Below are 15,339 nucleotides of genomic sequence, written 5' to 3' on the forward strand. Positions count from 1 at the left end.
CTTTAATTTAATTATTATTATTATTTCAAACTTTTAACTATTTTTAATCATGACTATATCCAAATACGAGTACTATATACCAAATATTTCAATCTATCAATTTTAATACATGAATAACAATACATAAATAACTTTACGTTACTTTTATACGCACCAAAATATATTTTTATTAAACTCTTACAATAAAGTTTTCAACGCAAACAAAATGTTATATAGGCAAAGATAGACAAATGAAAAGACTAGCTAGACTAGGAATGAAAAGACTAGCTAGACTAGCAATGAATAAATAGCTAGAAACAAGGTTTACAGTAAAAGCTTAAAAATGCAAGCCTTCCTCATTTGCATGCCTTTATTCATTCAATGCATGCCTTTATTATGATTTTTTTGCATGCCTTTATTCACATTTTAAAGAAACAAGATTGGCATATTAATATTTCTACTAAGTTTTAAAAACGGATTAATGATACAACCTTTCAAGTTCAACCAAATAAAAAATTAAAATACAACGTCTGCCGTCACTGTTGCCTGCTATTTTAGAATTTTGGAAAATTAATTAAAATTAAGTTTTTTTAATAATAAAATATTGAGAAATATTAAAATATTTAGAATGTTTAAAAACGTAAGTAACAGGCAGGAAATGTAGAAAAATAATATTTAGCCCAATAATAATATTTTTGCGGTTTCTATCAGGAAACACATGACCTTGCTAGAAACAACTTAGTTGTTGTTATTTTTTAATCTGACTCTAGGTTCAAAATAAGAAATGATACGTTTTTCAGCAGTATCATGTAACGAGACAGGAAGCGTCTTTACCTTTCTCTGTAAGGAATTCTATACGAATGTTATCGGGTAAAGAACTGAGTTTTATTTAAAATTTTCTTTAAATTATATCAAGCCTTAAATTTTTTTAAATGTTTTATGATGCATTGTGTTTTGGCTAAAATTTAAAAGTAGTTTTAAGTCGATTTTTTTTTTTAAAATTTGTTTTCACGTTTGAATTATTTTTGAATGAGTGAGTCATGCTTTTAAATATCGGGTAAAGAACATGTCGGGTGAAGTACATGTTGGGTAATCGGGTAAAGAACTGACTTTAGTTTTTAAAAAATTTTGAATTGTATCAAACCTTAAATTTTTTTAAATGTTTTATGATGCATTGTGTTTTGGTTAAAATTTAAATGCAGTTTTAAGTTGAAATTTTTCTTAAAATTTGTTTTCGCGTTTGAATTATTTTTGAAAAAGTGTTTCTTGCTTTTAAATATCGGGTTAAGAACATGTCGGGTAAAGAACATGTTGAGTTATCGGGTAAAGAACTGAGTTTTTTTTCAAACTGTAGCAAATTTTGAATTTTTTAAAAAAATTTTTGATACAATGAAATGTCTAGGTTTAAATTTGAAAGTAGTTTTAAGTCAAAAAAAAATTTTTTTTTTAAATTTGTTTTCCCCTTTGATTTATTTTTGATTGAGTAAGTTTTGCTTTTAAGCATTTCAATTCTAGTCTTTCAAAACTGTGATAACTTCAGGAATAAGTAAAATGATCTCTTTCATAAAAAGGCGTTTTATAGCTTGAATGGCAATTCAAACATTTGGCATATTTAACCATTATTTTGTCACGTGACAAAAAAAAAAAGTAGATGCACTTTCCAAAACAATAGACAGCTACTTACTTAGGATTTTAGAGTTCGATGCCTTATAGAAAACAATACTATCTTGTCAATTTCTGTAATATGAACAATGAATGTTTCTTTTTTTTTTATTTCTGTGATCATTGATTGTTGACACATGTACAGCACGTTATTGGCGATTATCTAACAAAAGCACGTCTTTCCAGTGTAAATGCTTAATTTCCAATTTTATAAAATTCTGCACTGAATTAATTTACTAAAGTCTTACTAGTTACGTCCTGAATTATGTATCTGAGGACCCATAATACGACTTTTGAAGAAGACTATGGTCCATCCATAGTCATTGAAGAAAAAGAGAATAGGAAAGATCAAATAAAATGTTTCATTATAATTCATATAAGTTGTTTATAGTAAAAAGAAAAAGAAAAAAAAAGAAAGAAAAAATATGAAATTTTGAAATCAAAACTGTTTTCCGTTTTAGCAGCAACTTTTAAAAATATTGATTTGGATGAATTTGGAGCTAAAAATACAATAGAACATATTATTAATTTGATTCGATAGGTCCATTGGTTGGCATTGTGGGTCAGAGTTATGGTATTCGAACTGTGACATTTTGCGGAGGAATAGTGGCAGCAGCAGGAGCAGCACTATGTTGGACTGCGCCAAATATCTTCTGGTTGACAATTTTTTGGGGTGGAATGCATGGTATTATTTTGAACAATATGTAATTTCTACTTAACAACTTTTATTTAAAAACCCTAAAAGACACTAAAAAGTTCATTCAATGTGCAAGTAGAATATAAAACTTGAACTAAATGCCATTATGACATGCCTTTTTTTCTCGCTACGTTCTTCTAATTGCTATGTAACAATTAATAATGCCTTATCTTTTTTCTTACTTTCTTTTCTTGTCTTCGTAATAACATTAAAACATATCATGAGGAAAAGTAACAATTGGTATAAAGGAGTAGTTTTTAAAAAAATATTTTTCCTATGAATTTCTTTCAACGCGTTTCGGGAATTAAGTATATTATAGACATTTCATGTTATTAAATTACTGTATAAAACCTGAGAAGCTATCACCTTAAATTATAATTTCAACGAAAATATTTCTCTTTCTTTTTAAAGAACTTTGCCTTAAAATATTTTTTTTTTTAAAAATAGTTAAGTTCTTACATCGAAATGAGTTAATTATAGTTAAAATGATATTAATGTTACTAAAATAATATTGACCAGTGTAGTTAAGGTTTGGGTGCAATATATTAGTTAAATAATTTAAATAATAGTAATCAACTAATGTAATTAACCTAAATTAAGTAATGTTATGAATAATAATAAATATAATTAAAGCTAATCAATAAGTGATCCCATAAAAATAAAATATTAATATAGAGATTCATAAATTTTTAAATACACATAATCAATTAAAATAATTGCAATTAATAACTGTAAATGCAATTAATAAATTAATATAATTAAATTTCTTTCTTTTTTGTATTGTGTAAATAAATTTTTACTGCTATGTAATAAAACATTTTTGCCACCAGAAAAAATATTATATATAGGCAATAATATCTATATATTTATGTATAGGTGTTGGATTTGCCTTTGCTAACACACTCTTCCAGGTAATTGTAAATCAATATTTTGAGAAATATAGGGCTACAGCATCAGGAATAGCTTTATCAGGAGTTTGTGTTGGAAGTTTGGGTTTTCCCATATTGATCGAAACTGTGCTGGATTCCTATGGACTTAGTGGAGGTTTTCTCATTCTTGCCGGCGTCATTTTGCATGTTCTGCCACCTGCACTCATACTGAAATCACCGTCTTGGGTGGAAAATCCCGAAAAATACGCTAAACTATGTAAGTGAAGCTGAATTCATTGTTAATTCTCTAAAGAATTTTCAAATTGAGAATTTAACCCTAATCTAATGCATGGCGTAATCTCATATAATGCCAATATACATTGCAAAATATTACTTTTTAATTTAGTTGCAGTTTAAAAGAAGATAGGTAATAGTCATTTGCAAAGAGAAATATATTTTATTTTATTTTATAACCGTCGTTGAACAGCCGACCCAATTTTTTGGGCTTACGACTACTAATGTTCAACAGCGTAGCATTGTAATTTTGAACCAAATCCAGATGACAAGGGAACTCCTGGATCAAGTATTAGAAGAAATTTGCCTTCGTGGAAGACTTTTTGAGCTCACCCGCATTTGCGTTACACGGAGGGAAGACCACGTAATGCTCCCACGGTTAGCCTGACGACAAAAGGACTCTAACCCATGATCCGTCTACCACTGAAGATATTTTATGTCATCACTGTGGTTGGCGCAAACTGGATGTGGATTGAGAAATATATAAAGAGTTGTCACTTTAATACTATAGCACTAAAAAAGGCGAAATATTTTTTTTCAATGCGTGGTAAAATAGCAAAGCTGGTCCAGATGAATTCAATGCCCCTCTACAACTAAAAGCTTAATATTAGTCAGAGTCATATTGAGGAGTTTATAGTCTTTTATTACTTTAAGTCGAATTTATAAAATGTTGTAAAAACACGAAAGAACCACCTGCAATAAGTGTCACATCCTCGAAAAACCACCCGTCCTCGGCGGTCAAAAATTCCCCGCGGACAACGAATTTCTCGAATCCGACGTCCGCGCGGACGGCCATTTTCCCGTTAATGTTAGTGATACATTTTCAATTTTTGTTATCTTACAAGAGTCTAGCACCTCACTTCTAAGATAACCCACAATACAGCAACATACTGCGCATGGTGGAATTGATGTTTTTTCTGTCTGGGAGTACTGCAGCGGTTGAAAGGGGCTTTTCAGCAATGAACTTACAAAAAAAAAAAAAAAACACATTACGTACTGGTCTTAAATAAGAAGCGTTAAACGCAATTATGAACATCTACCTAAATGGAAAACCCCTTTCAGATTTCTGTGCAGGGGCTTGTAAATCATTGGCTTGATTGGGGGACTGGCGAACGTCATAATTTATTCATTTAAAAAACACAGTACCCTCGGATAAATAGACATTCCAGATAACTTGGCCTTTGTCCTTTAAATTATTTCATAAAAGAGATAAATTATTTCATAAAGAAATACTAGGTTCCTATTAGTAACCTAGTATTTCCTTTATTACTGTATAATGTAATCCTAGTAACTACGAATTCATTATGCAATTTATATAAATGTTTGTAATAAATAACAGAAAATTATATTTTTATTTATTTCGAAGCTACGGGTTAGTTTCAAAGGAGGACAGGTACATTGTTGGACAAGCCGTCCTCGGGGACGGGTAAAATTTTTGAGTTTTTTCGAGCCCTGTCCTGTAGAATAATTACTTAGCATTTAGTTTGCTAAGTCTACGTCCCATTTCATACTATTGTAGTAAGTGACAGTGCCTGGCTTCTACTCTGTGCTTTGTCTACAAACACTCGCATGAATACTGTTCAGAATTATGGCATTTTTTATCTTCAGCTCATGTCTATAGATCTATAGTAAGAGTTTTGTTTTGACGAAAATGATGATATTGCGAAGAAGTGGCACTGAAAATTGAAAAGAAATTTTCTCTCGTTTAGACGTACTTTCCCAATATTGCGATTTTTTTAGGAAAAAAATTTGTCCGCAAGTTTCACAGAGGTAAAGAAGAAATATCAATAGTCCTGCTGTATCCGGAGTTTAGGTACAGCTCCATAATAGCACCATATTTTCCCCAAGTTGTAATTTTGTTTCTCAACTGGCACAATTTCTTTATAGTATCTCTATTATTACAGAAATCTATTAAAAATGATTTTTTTTGGATTTTATATGTTGGAAACAAAAATTTGAATTCAAAGTTATTTGACTTGTTCGTCATGCAATAAGTCTGCTTCAGGATTTACATTGCAATAGCTGTTCAAGAAAATTCTTTCTTGCCCAGAATTATAATTAAAATAACTGTTTATAATTAGCATGTGCATATTTTCAGGCGCTATAACGAATTTTTAATTCAATCAGAGCTCAAATAAGCTACTTCTGACATCGAATCTAAGAATATATAAAATGCATGGGAAACAAGTGTATGATATTTTGTTTGACACTGTGGTCTCCAATTTGTTCTTTAAATCACCTTCGCAAAGTTAATTTTGCAAAATCGAATTCAGGCTTATATCTTTAGATACTTAAAAAGTTTTTGTTTAAAGTTTAAAATGATCCTTTTTGGTTTTTCTTAGATATTTCTATGATTATTTACTTTAGTAATCAACGTAAAAGTCCATAATTTAAACTGTGTATAGTTAAAAGCAATTTTAAAAAGTAAAAAAAAATATGAGCCCCAAGTATCTTCAAAAACAACATGAGAAATTATAAGAAACTGTTAAAATGACCCCCAAAACGCTTCTAGTATTAATGACTTGGGGAGGGAATGAAATTACTTTTAAATATCAAAAACTTAAAAACGAGGTAACTTAAACTTATAAACGATTTAAACAAGGAAACTTATGAGGTTTCTCTTAATTAAACTTAGTAACATATAAACGAGCATTGCCAAGTTGTTATATTGTTGAGGTATGTGAAACTGTAAATATTATGATGTTTTAAAAATTATTTGGTGTATTAGGTGGACCGGAAAGTAATGTCGTTTCGGTGCATTTGACATTTGTTATCAAGATTTTATTTTAAATTAATAATGTATTCACCCTCGTTAGCAATCAACCTTTCAATGCTGGATCGAAAAAATGAATGGATTTTTAAGACTAATGAATATTTAATGAACCGAAACTGAATTACTTTCCAGTCCACCTAAATTTTCATTTAAGAATGTGCCTTTACGGCCTAGTTATTAATTAGCACTAATCAATTTGGATTTTCGAATTGGATTCTTCGTATTGGGAAAGATAGGAGCTAGGTACGTGAAAATCGATCCTTTATATAAAAATAATTTTTTTGGCATTTTATCATATTGCTCTTTTTTATTTTGGTATATTCTAAAAATGATTGATTGGCTTGCAGTGGCTAGAAAAAAAGCTGAGCAAGCAAACAAACTGAAAGAATCCGTTGAAGCAATTAATACAGATGTTACAGTCATTCTTGAGAAACATGAGCTTGAGAGTGTTTACGACCCCAAAAAATTTGCTCGCCAGCGATCACTGAGCAATCCAGTTGAAGAGCTCGTGTACCCCATTAACAGTAAAGACATTTTCTACTCAAAAGGAAACGAGAGATTTTCAAATTTTGAGGAAGAACAGAAAGTCGTTTGCATTCGCTACTTAATGAAACAGACACACGTAAGCATTTATCTCTCTTTATGTATTTTAAAATGCTCAATTATTGCTTTTGTAGCTCTAAATCAGTGTTTCTTAACCTTTTTGATACAATGGACCCCTTTTAAAATTTTTTTAGAAGTCACGGACCACCCCTCTGAGAAAAAAAATTGCAAAAAACATCAATTTTAGTATTTAATTTATTTTAGCATTTAATTTTATTATTTCAATAGTATACAAAATATTTAAAATTAAAATTTTTAGTCTGAAGGCTGTTGCTGCTTTTCCTTAATTAATAAATTGAATAGAGGGATGGTCTCCGACAAAGCAACGCGCATAACATGTTCAACATTCAATCGATAACGATGTTTTGTTTTTATTGTCACAATTCTGGAAAATTCCGGCTTCGTTAAGATACACTGTAGCTAACGGAAGTATAGCTGAAATAGCTCGCTTTACAAGCAATGGGTAGGCTACTTTCACAGAAGACCAGAGCTCTCCGAGTGTTTTTGAATCAAAATCCATTTTTAGCAAGGACTTTGTTCTAAGATCAATAAGCTCATCTTTGGTAAGGTTCATAATCATGGATACAGTCAATATTACAAAGAAAAGGATGACGAATCCACAACTCATCTTTTATCTTTATCTCATCTAAATTAAAATATTTTTTTAAATGAAACTTGAAGTACTTCCAGGTGTTCACAGATTTCATTTTTTAAGTTATTCAGTAACAAATTATCTTGCCAAGATCCATTTTCAGAAAGCACTTCTTCCAACATTTAAAAGTTTGCATATATCTCATTTTGAATTCTATTTTTTTCAAAGTGACATCTTCAATTAGAATACTTGTAGTTTCTCAGTTGCATCCATAATGGTGATATCGGGTCCTTGAATTAAAAGACTTATATTGTTCATGTGGATGAAATTATCTGCCAGGTAAGCTAATTTATAGGTAAAATCTTTTTTGTTTAAATATTCGAAAAATGAGTTATCTTTTTCTTCTAGAACAAGTGATAATTCGATCTTCAACATGAAAAATTGTTTCAAAACCTGCCCTCGTGACAGACAGCGCAATTCCGTGTGGTACAGAAGTACCTCATGTTCTGCGCTTATTTCTTGACACAGCGTTTTAAAGAGACGATGATTAAGAGCTCTACGTCTAATAAAATTTACAGTTTTAATAACGTTTGATAATGCTTCTTTTAAGCTGGTTGGAAGAGTTTTGTAGCCAGCGCATGTTTATGTAAAAGACAATGAGTAACAAGAACATTAGGAGACTTTTTTTTCACCAACAGGGCAAAACCAGATTTATTGCCAAGCATCACAGGTGCTCCATCTGTACGAAGTGAATGAAGTTTTTCTTTCCAGCCGAAGTCTTGTTTGGTAAAGAAAACATTTAACATTGCTAAAACATCAACTGCCTTTGTAGTTTGCAAAAGAGACTCACAAAATAAAAATTCTTCTTTGATAGTATCAAGAGACACGTAACGAACAAAAACAAAAACTTGACTATAATTCTAGATATCTGTAGTTTCATCCAGTTGCATACTAAAGGGAAAAGGCGATACTTTCAATTCATCGATGATTTTTTTCAAGATATTGCAAGAAATTTCAACTATTCTTGAATGTGTCACATCATTTGAAAATGGAATTGCCTCAAGTTTTTTTTCCTCTGTTCCAATCTACAAACTAATTCAACCATCTCCAGCGCACATGGCTTAATTAATGTCTCTCCAATAGTATGTGGTTTCCTGCTTTTAGCAATATGATATGCAACTTTGAGAGATGCCTCAACCAGAGGTTTTTGTGGAATACCAAATCCAAGTTTGTCTAATGTTCCAAATTTCAAAAACTGGGCTTTCTTCTTAGTAAAAAATTCTAGATCTAGTAACCTGAACAAGGTGTCAAATGTACGTAGCTTGACAGGGGATAATAAAAATAGTACAGCGGGAATACTATCGTCATCAGGGGTTGCCCTTGGGTGGTGCAAACTGAAAACCGGTTAGTGGAGGATGTTAAAAATATGACAGGGATATTAGAGGGCTGTGTGCAGTCCGTACTGAATTTGGGGTATCTCGATCACCTAGTTTCAAATACGTATGTATTTTCACCTTTTAGAAAGAAAAAAAGATCAATGCTATTTAAATATTATTGATCCAAACGTTTTAAAAATTAGGAGCAGTAGGTGGACCCCCAAAATATGACCCATGGACCCCTAAGGGGCTCATGAACCACAGGTTAAGAAACCCTGCTCTAAATGATGGTTGCAACGTTTTTTTTCAAGAATAAATGTATATGTCATCATATGTTTAGTACGCAAAAAAAAAGAAAGAAAAAGGAAAGAAATGCGGACCATCCTGAATAACTTTTGATCTAATGATCGGATCTTTACGTACTAACACTCAATCTTAATGGCTCAAGGGGGTGACTTTAAGTATGCTAATTAATAAGTGCAGACAATAATTCAAGTTTCGAAAATGGAAACAAAAACGTACTTTTTCTAAATAAACATACCTTTTTTTCGATGGATTTGGATTTCCGACCCCCAAAATATAGGGGGTAGCCGCAGTCTGGAGAATATGATCCCAATGGTTAGGTCAGGAAAGCGCTCTAAAGTTTGAGCCCCTTGATGTTAATTTTACTTTTTGCGTATTACACTATATCTCGAGAACAGAAAGAATCGAATTGAAGAATTTTTGCCCACAATTATAAAATTTGTTTGTCCAAAAATAATTCCAAAAAATAAATGTTAGTAAATATTTATAATTTTTTATTATTTTATTGAATAATAGTCGAAAAAATTTTGATTGTTGTTGTTGTTGTTGTTAATTTACGTCGCACTAGAGCTGCACAATGGGCTATTGGCGACGGTCTGGGAAACATCCCGGAGGATGATCCGAAGACATGCCATCACAATTTTGATCCTCTGCGGAAGGGATGGCACCCCCGCTTCGGTAGCCCGACGACCTGCGCGCGAAGTCGAGCACTTTACGGTAGCACAGTTTAACGAGGACCAATACCGCACACCCTCGGTCCCTACGCAGACTGATCCAAGTGGGTCACCCACCCGCACACTGACCGCAGCCAGTGATGCTTGACTTCGGTGATCTGATGAGAACCGTGTCTTGACGATCGAAAAAATTTTGAATTGTGAGGTGTACAGTTATTTACATCATTTTAAAGAATATAATTTTGCATGGTAAAACGCAAAATTTGGGCGAACTCGGTTGAATAACAGAAAGACATATATTGTTTCTACGATTTCTAGAAATCATTTTCTTATTAATTCTTATTACTTGTTAATTAATTATTGTTGTTTATAACTGCTATTATTATTAATAAAAAAGCAAGCAGAAAGGAGGCTATGCAACGCCGTTTCAAGAGTGGGCGATATTGATATATGCTCGCTCTGGGGGCTTGGCATCCATTTGGCGTGCACTTAGATGCCAACAGGCTTTCTCCATTTAGGGATAATGGGTTTTCGTAATTTGCAACAGAGTATAGTGTGGGGAGCTTCCAGGAGTTCAAGAGGTAAGAATCAAATTCAAATAGCACTGCAGCGACCAAAATTGTTTCAAGTTAGCTGCGATGGAAAATGCAAGGCAAATGAACAGTAAACTCAATAAGTATGTGTTATAGAAGCAATCCTTATGACATATAGTTAACAGTAGCATACTACAGGACTTTCCTAGTGGACTGAGAGTAAAACCCAATTCATAGAAGTTCACCGAGGTCAAGTATTACTAGCTGGGTGACCACTCTGATCAGCCTGGTCCAGAGTGCGTGGTATTGGTTCTTGTTAAACTGTTTTACCATTAAGTGACCAACTTCATGCACTGGTCGTCGGGCATCCAAAGCGTATTCTTTGCAGAGGAGCGAAATTGTGATGGCATGTCTACGGATGAATGTTTCCCAGACAATTGCCAATTACCCATTGTGATGTTCTAGTGCTATGTAAATAAAGTATTGAAAATTCTGACCTGACGTAGTCCTCTAGATTTCACGGTGGTGCTACATAGAACTGTTAACATTCTGGAAGGTTCTTGGCGTATCTCACTTACATAGATAAAAACGACGACGATTTCAATAGTGTCTACCCAGTCTTGTACCACGATGTTTCATTTGACCCAAGATCCGGTGATCTAGCAGGCAGTAAAATTAAATGTGTCGCTTTAATAGTGAAACAACCTGTACCTAATATTTATGTTGTTTAATTCTAAGATGAATAAGAGATTGTTACACTTCAAATAAGATTTATTGGATATCTTAGCTGCTGATTTTACGTATTCTGAAACTTTTAACTGAAGTTTTAAAGCTCAGTAATGAGAAGTCGTTGAATGCTCGTAAACTGGTGTATCTGAACTATAACTCTATTTTTTTTAATTTCCAGGTATAGCAGAAGTCATCATAGACTATTATTCCCCTCTAGTAAGTTTCATAGGAGGACGGAATAATATTCTTAAGATTGGAAAATTTCTTTGGAAACAAAGGCTCTAGTTGAAATATTTTAATTAAGTTTGATTTTTATTTCAAATCCTAAAACTTTCCAAACACGAAAACAAAAAAAATTAGTTTATTTTAACAATATGAACATTTTATTATAAAGTATGAAAAATAATAATGACAGAAAATGAAAAGATGACCAGTCATTTATACAACAACGTTTCCTACAATCACGTACAACAGATGCAAACAATATCTTATTAATAAAAGAAAAACTCAAACAATATTTTATTATCGATTATAGTATTCAAAAATCTAATAAAAATATTTTATTTTAATACCGTCGTTGAACAACTGACCCAATTTAGGGTTTACGGCTACTAATGTTCAACTCCTTAGCCTAGTAATTTTGAACCCAATTCAGAAGAAAAAACTCCTGGATCAAATATTGGAAGAAATTTTCATTAGTAGAGAGCTTTTTGATGCAACTAACCCACATTTGCGTTACATGGAGAGGAAAACCACGAAAACCTTCCACGATTAATCTGATGGCAAAGGGACTCTAAACTATGATCCGTCTATCATTGAGGATGTGATATCACTGAGGATTCACTGAGGATATAGTGTGGTCGGTGCGAGCAGGGCGAGCACTTCGAATCAACCAGGTATCGCTAGGATTGAACCCGGGCACCTCATCATCCTCTATCCCCTGAGCCACTTAGTGAAAATATTATCATTAAGTCAACTGATTCATTACTCAGGTATTTAGGTATTCATTCAATAAATAAGTGATAAAATTTTCATTTTACAGGTTCCGCCTATCTCTGAAGAAGCAGCCGAAAAAAAGGGAACGTTGCACTCAACGGACAAAGTCGCTGAAAAAGATGGCGACGTTCCACCGTATTCTGAAAAACAAATTAAAGCAAAAGGAAATGAAAACCCGAGCATCATGGAGAGCATTAGGACCATGGGAAGGGTGTTCAAAAATCCAGTTTACATTCTCATAAATGTGTGCGCGTCGACTTACACAATGATTTTCATTCCAATTCTAACTGTGACTGTGGATTACGCCATAGATAAAGGAATTGATGAGAGCTATGGGAAATATCTCATTTACGGACTCGCTCTCGGAGAGTTAGTTGGTAAGTATATTGCTTATAATATTCTATATCACATCCTTTGTTCTAAAATGTATTTCTATTTAAAGAATTTGTGGGGGTTGGTCAATTTGAAACATAACGCCTTCAAATAGACTGACAGAACAATTTTTTTTCAATGCCTACCTGGGGAATGACCTTTCGTCTATATATGCATCTGAAGGGCAGATTTGTTGGCCACTTCTTCAGGGGCACCATATTAGGTGGGCTAACGTTGCACCCACAGTAAGGACAGATAGTACAGAGAATGAAAGAGCATCCTGGGATTCAAACTCAGAACCTTTATGATGCAAGGCCAGTTCACTGACAGTATCCGGTCGGTAAAAAGTAAATGATTTTTATTTTTTTCATTTGTTATCTTTCAGGTAGACTTGGCTTTGGTTGGGTGACAGACAAAGACCTCATGACCATACCCGCTTTCATGTGTGGGATGCTGGTGTTACAAGGAGTCTTCATTGCCCTTTTTCCAATGGCCATGTCAATTTATACCTTCATGACGACTCTGGTGCTCTACGGAATGGCAGCAGGAAGTATGTTGGTGCTGTTCCCGGTTCTAGTGCTCAAGTACATCGACAACAACAGCCAAGCGGTGGCTTTAGCGAACGATGGATTGCTCTCAGGAGTGGTTTCATTCTCTATACCACCAATGATAGGTAAGAAGCAGTAGATTTAAGATGTTATGTAAACCTTATCTCTTTATAGTTACTGTGCTATAACTGCGGTGAACTTCTGTTACGGAGTGTTGTGCTATGTGATTCGTAAATAAAGATTGGAGAGCTAAAACAACAACACTACATTTATTTTAAATAACACAAAGAATAAATGTAGAAAATGTATTACAAAATGGCGTAAATTTATTATCTCAAAAATCAAACTCATGACTTGCAGATCTTCAGCGTCAGTGATGTCTTTATGGACTGCGCCAGTGTTTCCCAAAGTGCGGTACGCGTACCCCCAGGGGTACGGGAACAGTTTAGCAGTGGTTTCGCGTTTTTATGCGAAATATCTTGCAACAAACGAGAATTTCAAAAACCTTTATTTAAAAACAAAGCTAGCCATGAAAATTTACGATTACGTATTTTTCTATTGGCTATTTTTTGCAGAGTTAACAGTTAATAATTAGTGGCGTCAACAACGAGTTGTGATTTTTAACTTTTGTACAATTTTTTTATAGTAAAAATATGTAAATTTTTTTATTAGTGGTACACAGCTTTGCGAAAAATTTAGAAAGGGTACACAAAAGTCATAAGTTTGGGAAACATTGGACTGCGCCATCGGAACCCTCCGATAGGAGCTCGTGTACCTCTAAATAGTCCACGGCCTCTTTATTCAGCCTTTTTCTCCGTGTTGTTGCCAGTCAAGAAAGTAAAGATGGTTTATAAATCACCTCTGAGGTATTCGCAAACTAAACAAAAAGCGTATTACAAATCGATGCAATCATTCTTGAGTTATTAGCGAACAGATGCACGTTATATTTAGTATAAACTGATATGTCCTGCATTATTGTAATATTTTCTACCACAATAATTTGTTATGTGTTACCATTTATTTTGTTATCGATTTTCTTGCAAAATGTTAACCTGCAAGGTATTAGCTTCAGTTGAAGCCAAGAAACAAATAAACGTATTATATATGGTGTTGTGAAATGACCAAACTTAATCTATATGTACTTTTTGGATCCTTGTGAGAATATAAGACAAAAAGTTTACGCATTTTGGGCATGCATAAGTTAATATTTAAGTGAAAATAAAGCTAAATCGTTATCTAAACTTGTCGAATCACTAGCCAGGGAGTTAGAATGAAAAACACAAAAATCAATTTGACTGTATCATAGAACTTTTGTGTGTTTTTAATAAACGCATAACAGTTTCTTTCTTTTTCCTAAGGCAGTCGAATACGTTTTAAAGTTTTCAGTTCATCCTTCCTCAGCAATGATTCATGAGATTTCGATAACTTTTTCTTGATTGAATATTAATTTATGACTCTTAATATGTCTATAATTTCCACTTTAATTTTGAAAAGGAACTTTAAATTATACGAATTAATGGTAATAATTACAGAATACCATGTTTGGAATCCCAAGTTCATTCTTTGCATGTTCATTAAAAATGATTTTTTTTCTTCAGGATATTTCAGGGATTATGTTGGATCATATGATGGTATGTTCTACTTGCTGGGTGGAATTTCAGTGATATCAGGAGGGCTGTGGTTGTTGGAACCTATTGTCGTGAAGTACTATTACGGTGAAAGTTTTCAGGAGGACTTGAACAGTAAAAACTTATTTCAAAACATCGAGAAACAAACAAATGAAGAATCCAAGCCCAGATGATTTCAAGTACACTTCTGTTGTACACTCCCAGATGGTTGCACACTTCTGTTGCAATGCATGACAATTGAAATACCTCAGAGCATACACGTGTTACAAGACATGTAATGTTCCTCCTCATACAACGAGCCAAGAGTATTGGCTAAAAAAATAAAACTATATATTACTTGTTTCGTAAATATATTTTAATTTTAAATATACTTTTATTTCAAATACATTTTCCCTCCATGCTAAAAAAAAGTAATAGTAACTTCTACCTCTGTTTTGAGTGTTGAAATTTGCGTTGCATTTTTTTTATTTAATTTATTTATTTTTACTGCGCAAAAATTTTTAAGACGTAGAGTTTTGAAATTATGAAGATGTGTAAAAGTGTAAAAAATGTACCCGTAGTACGAGAGAATAAAAAAAATTCACATCCGATAAATAGTTCGAACTTGTTCGAACCATGCGGCTGACCATTTGAAATTTGTTTTGCTCAAAGGACCATTTTCACGTATGAATTTAAAGCGAGAATTTTTCCGTAATTCCTATTCGTACGAAA

General features: G+C 32.9%; 2 protein-coding genes across 5 annotated transcripts in view; both read left to right on the forward strand.

Moving 5' to 3' along the window:
• The window catches only part of LOC107453245 (uncharacterized), a 74,424-nt gene that overhangs the window by 48,528 nt on the left and 10,557 nt on the right, over nucleotides 1-15,339 (forward strand). The gene's annotated exons all lie outside the window — the stretch shown is intronic.
• LOC107452700 (monocarboxylate transporter 5-like) lies at nucleotides 774-14,994 on the forward strand. The gene is made up of 7 exons (XM_043056825.2): nucleotides 774-849; nucleotides 2,183-2,326; nucleotides 3,215-3,484; nucleotides 6,622-6,896; nucleotides 12,127-12,457; nucleotides 12,838-13,125; nucleotides 14,599-14,994. The coding sequence occupies exons 1-7, from the start codon at nucleotides 840-842 to the stop codon at nucleotides 14,799-14,801; spliced, it is 1,521 nt and encodes a 506-aa protein (XP_042912759.1). The 5' UTR covers nucleotides 774-839; the 3' UTR covers nucleotides 14,802-14,994.

Source organism: Parasteatoda tepidariorum, chromosome 4 (assembly GCF_043381705.1).
Source record: "Parasteatoda tepidariorum isolate YZ-2023 chromosome 4, CAS_Ptep_4.0, whole genome shotgun sequence".
NCBI lineage: Eukaryota > Metazoa > Arthropoda > Arachnida > Araneae > Theridiidae > Parasteatoda > Parasteatoda tepidariorum.

What these genes read in the sequence shown, in the direction of transcription:
- LOC107452700 (XM_043056825.2), top strand. An exon ending in TTTTTGGGGTGGAATGCATG is followed by an intron (nt 2,327 to 3,214) that starts GTATTATTTTGA and finishes ATTTATGTATAG; the next exon opens with GTGTTGGATTTGCCTTTGCT. An exon ending in ACTTAATGAAACAGACACAC is followed by an intron (nt 6,897 to 12,126) that starts GTAAGCATTTAT and finishes TTCATTTTACAG; the next exon opens with GTTCCGCCTATCTCTGAAGA.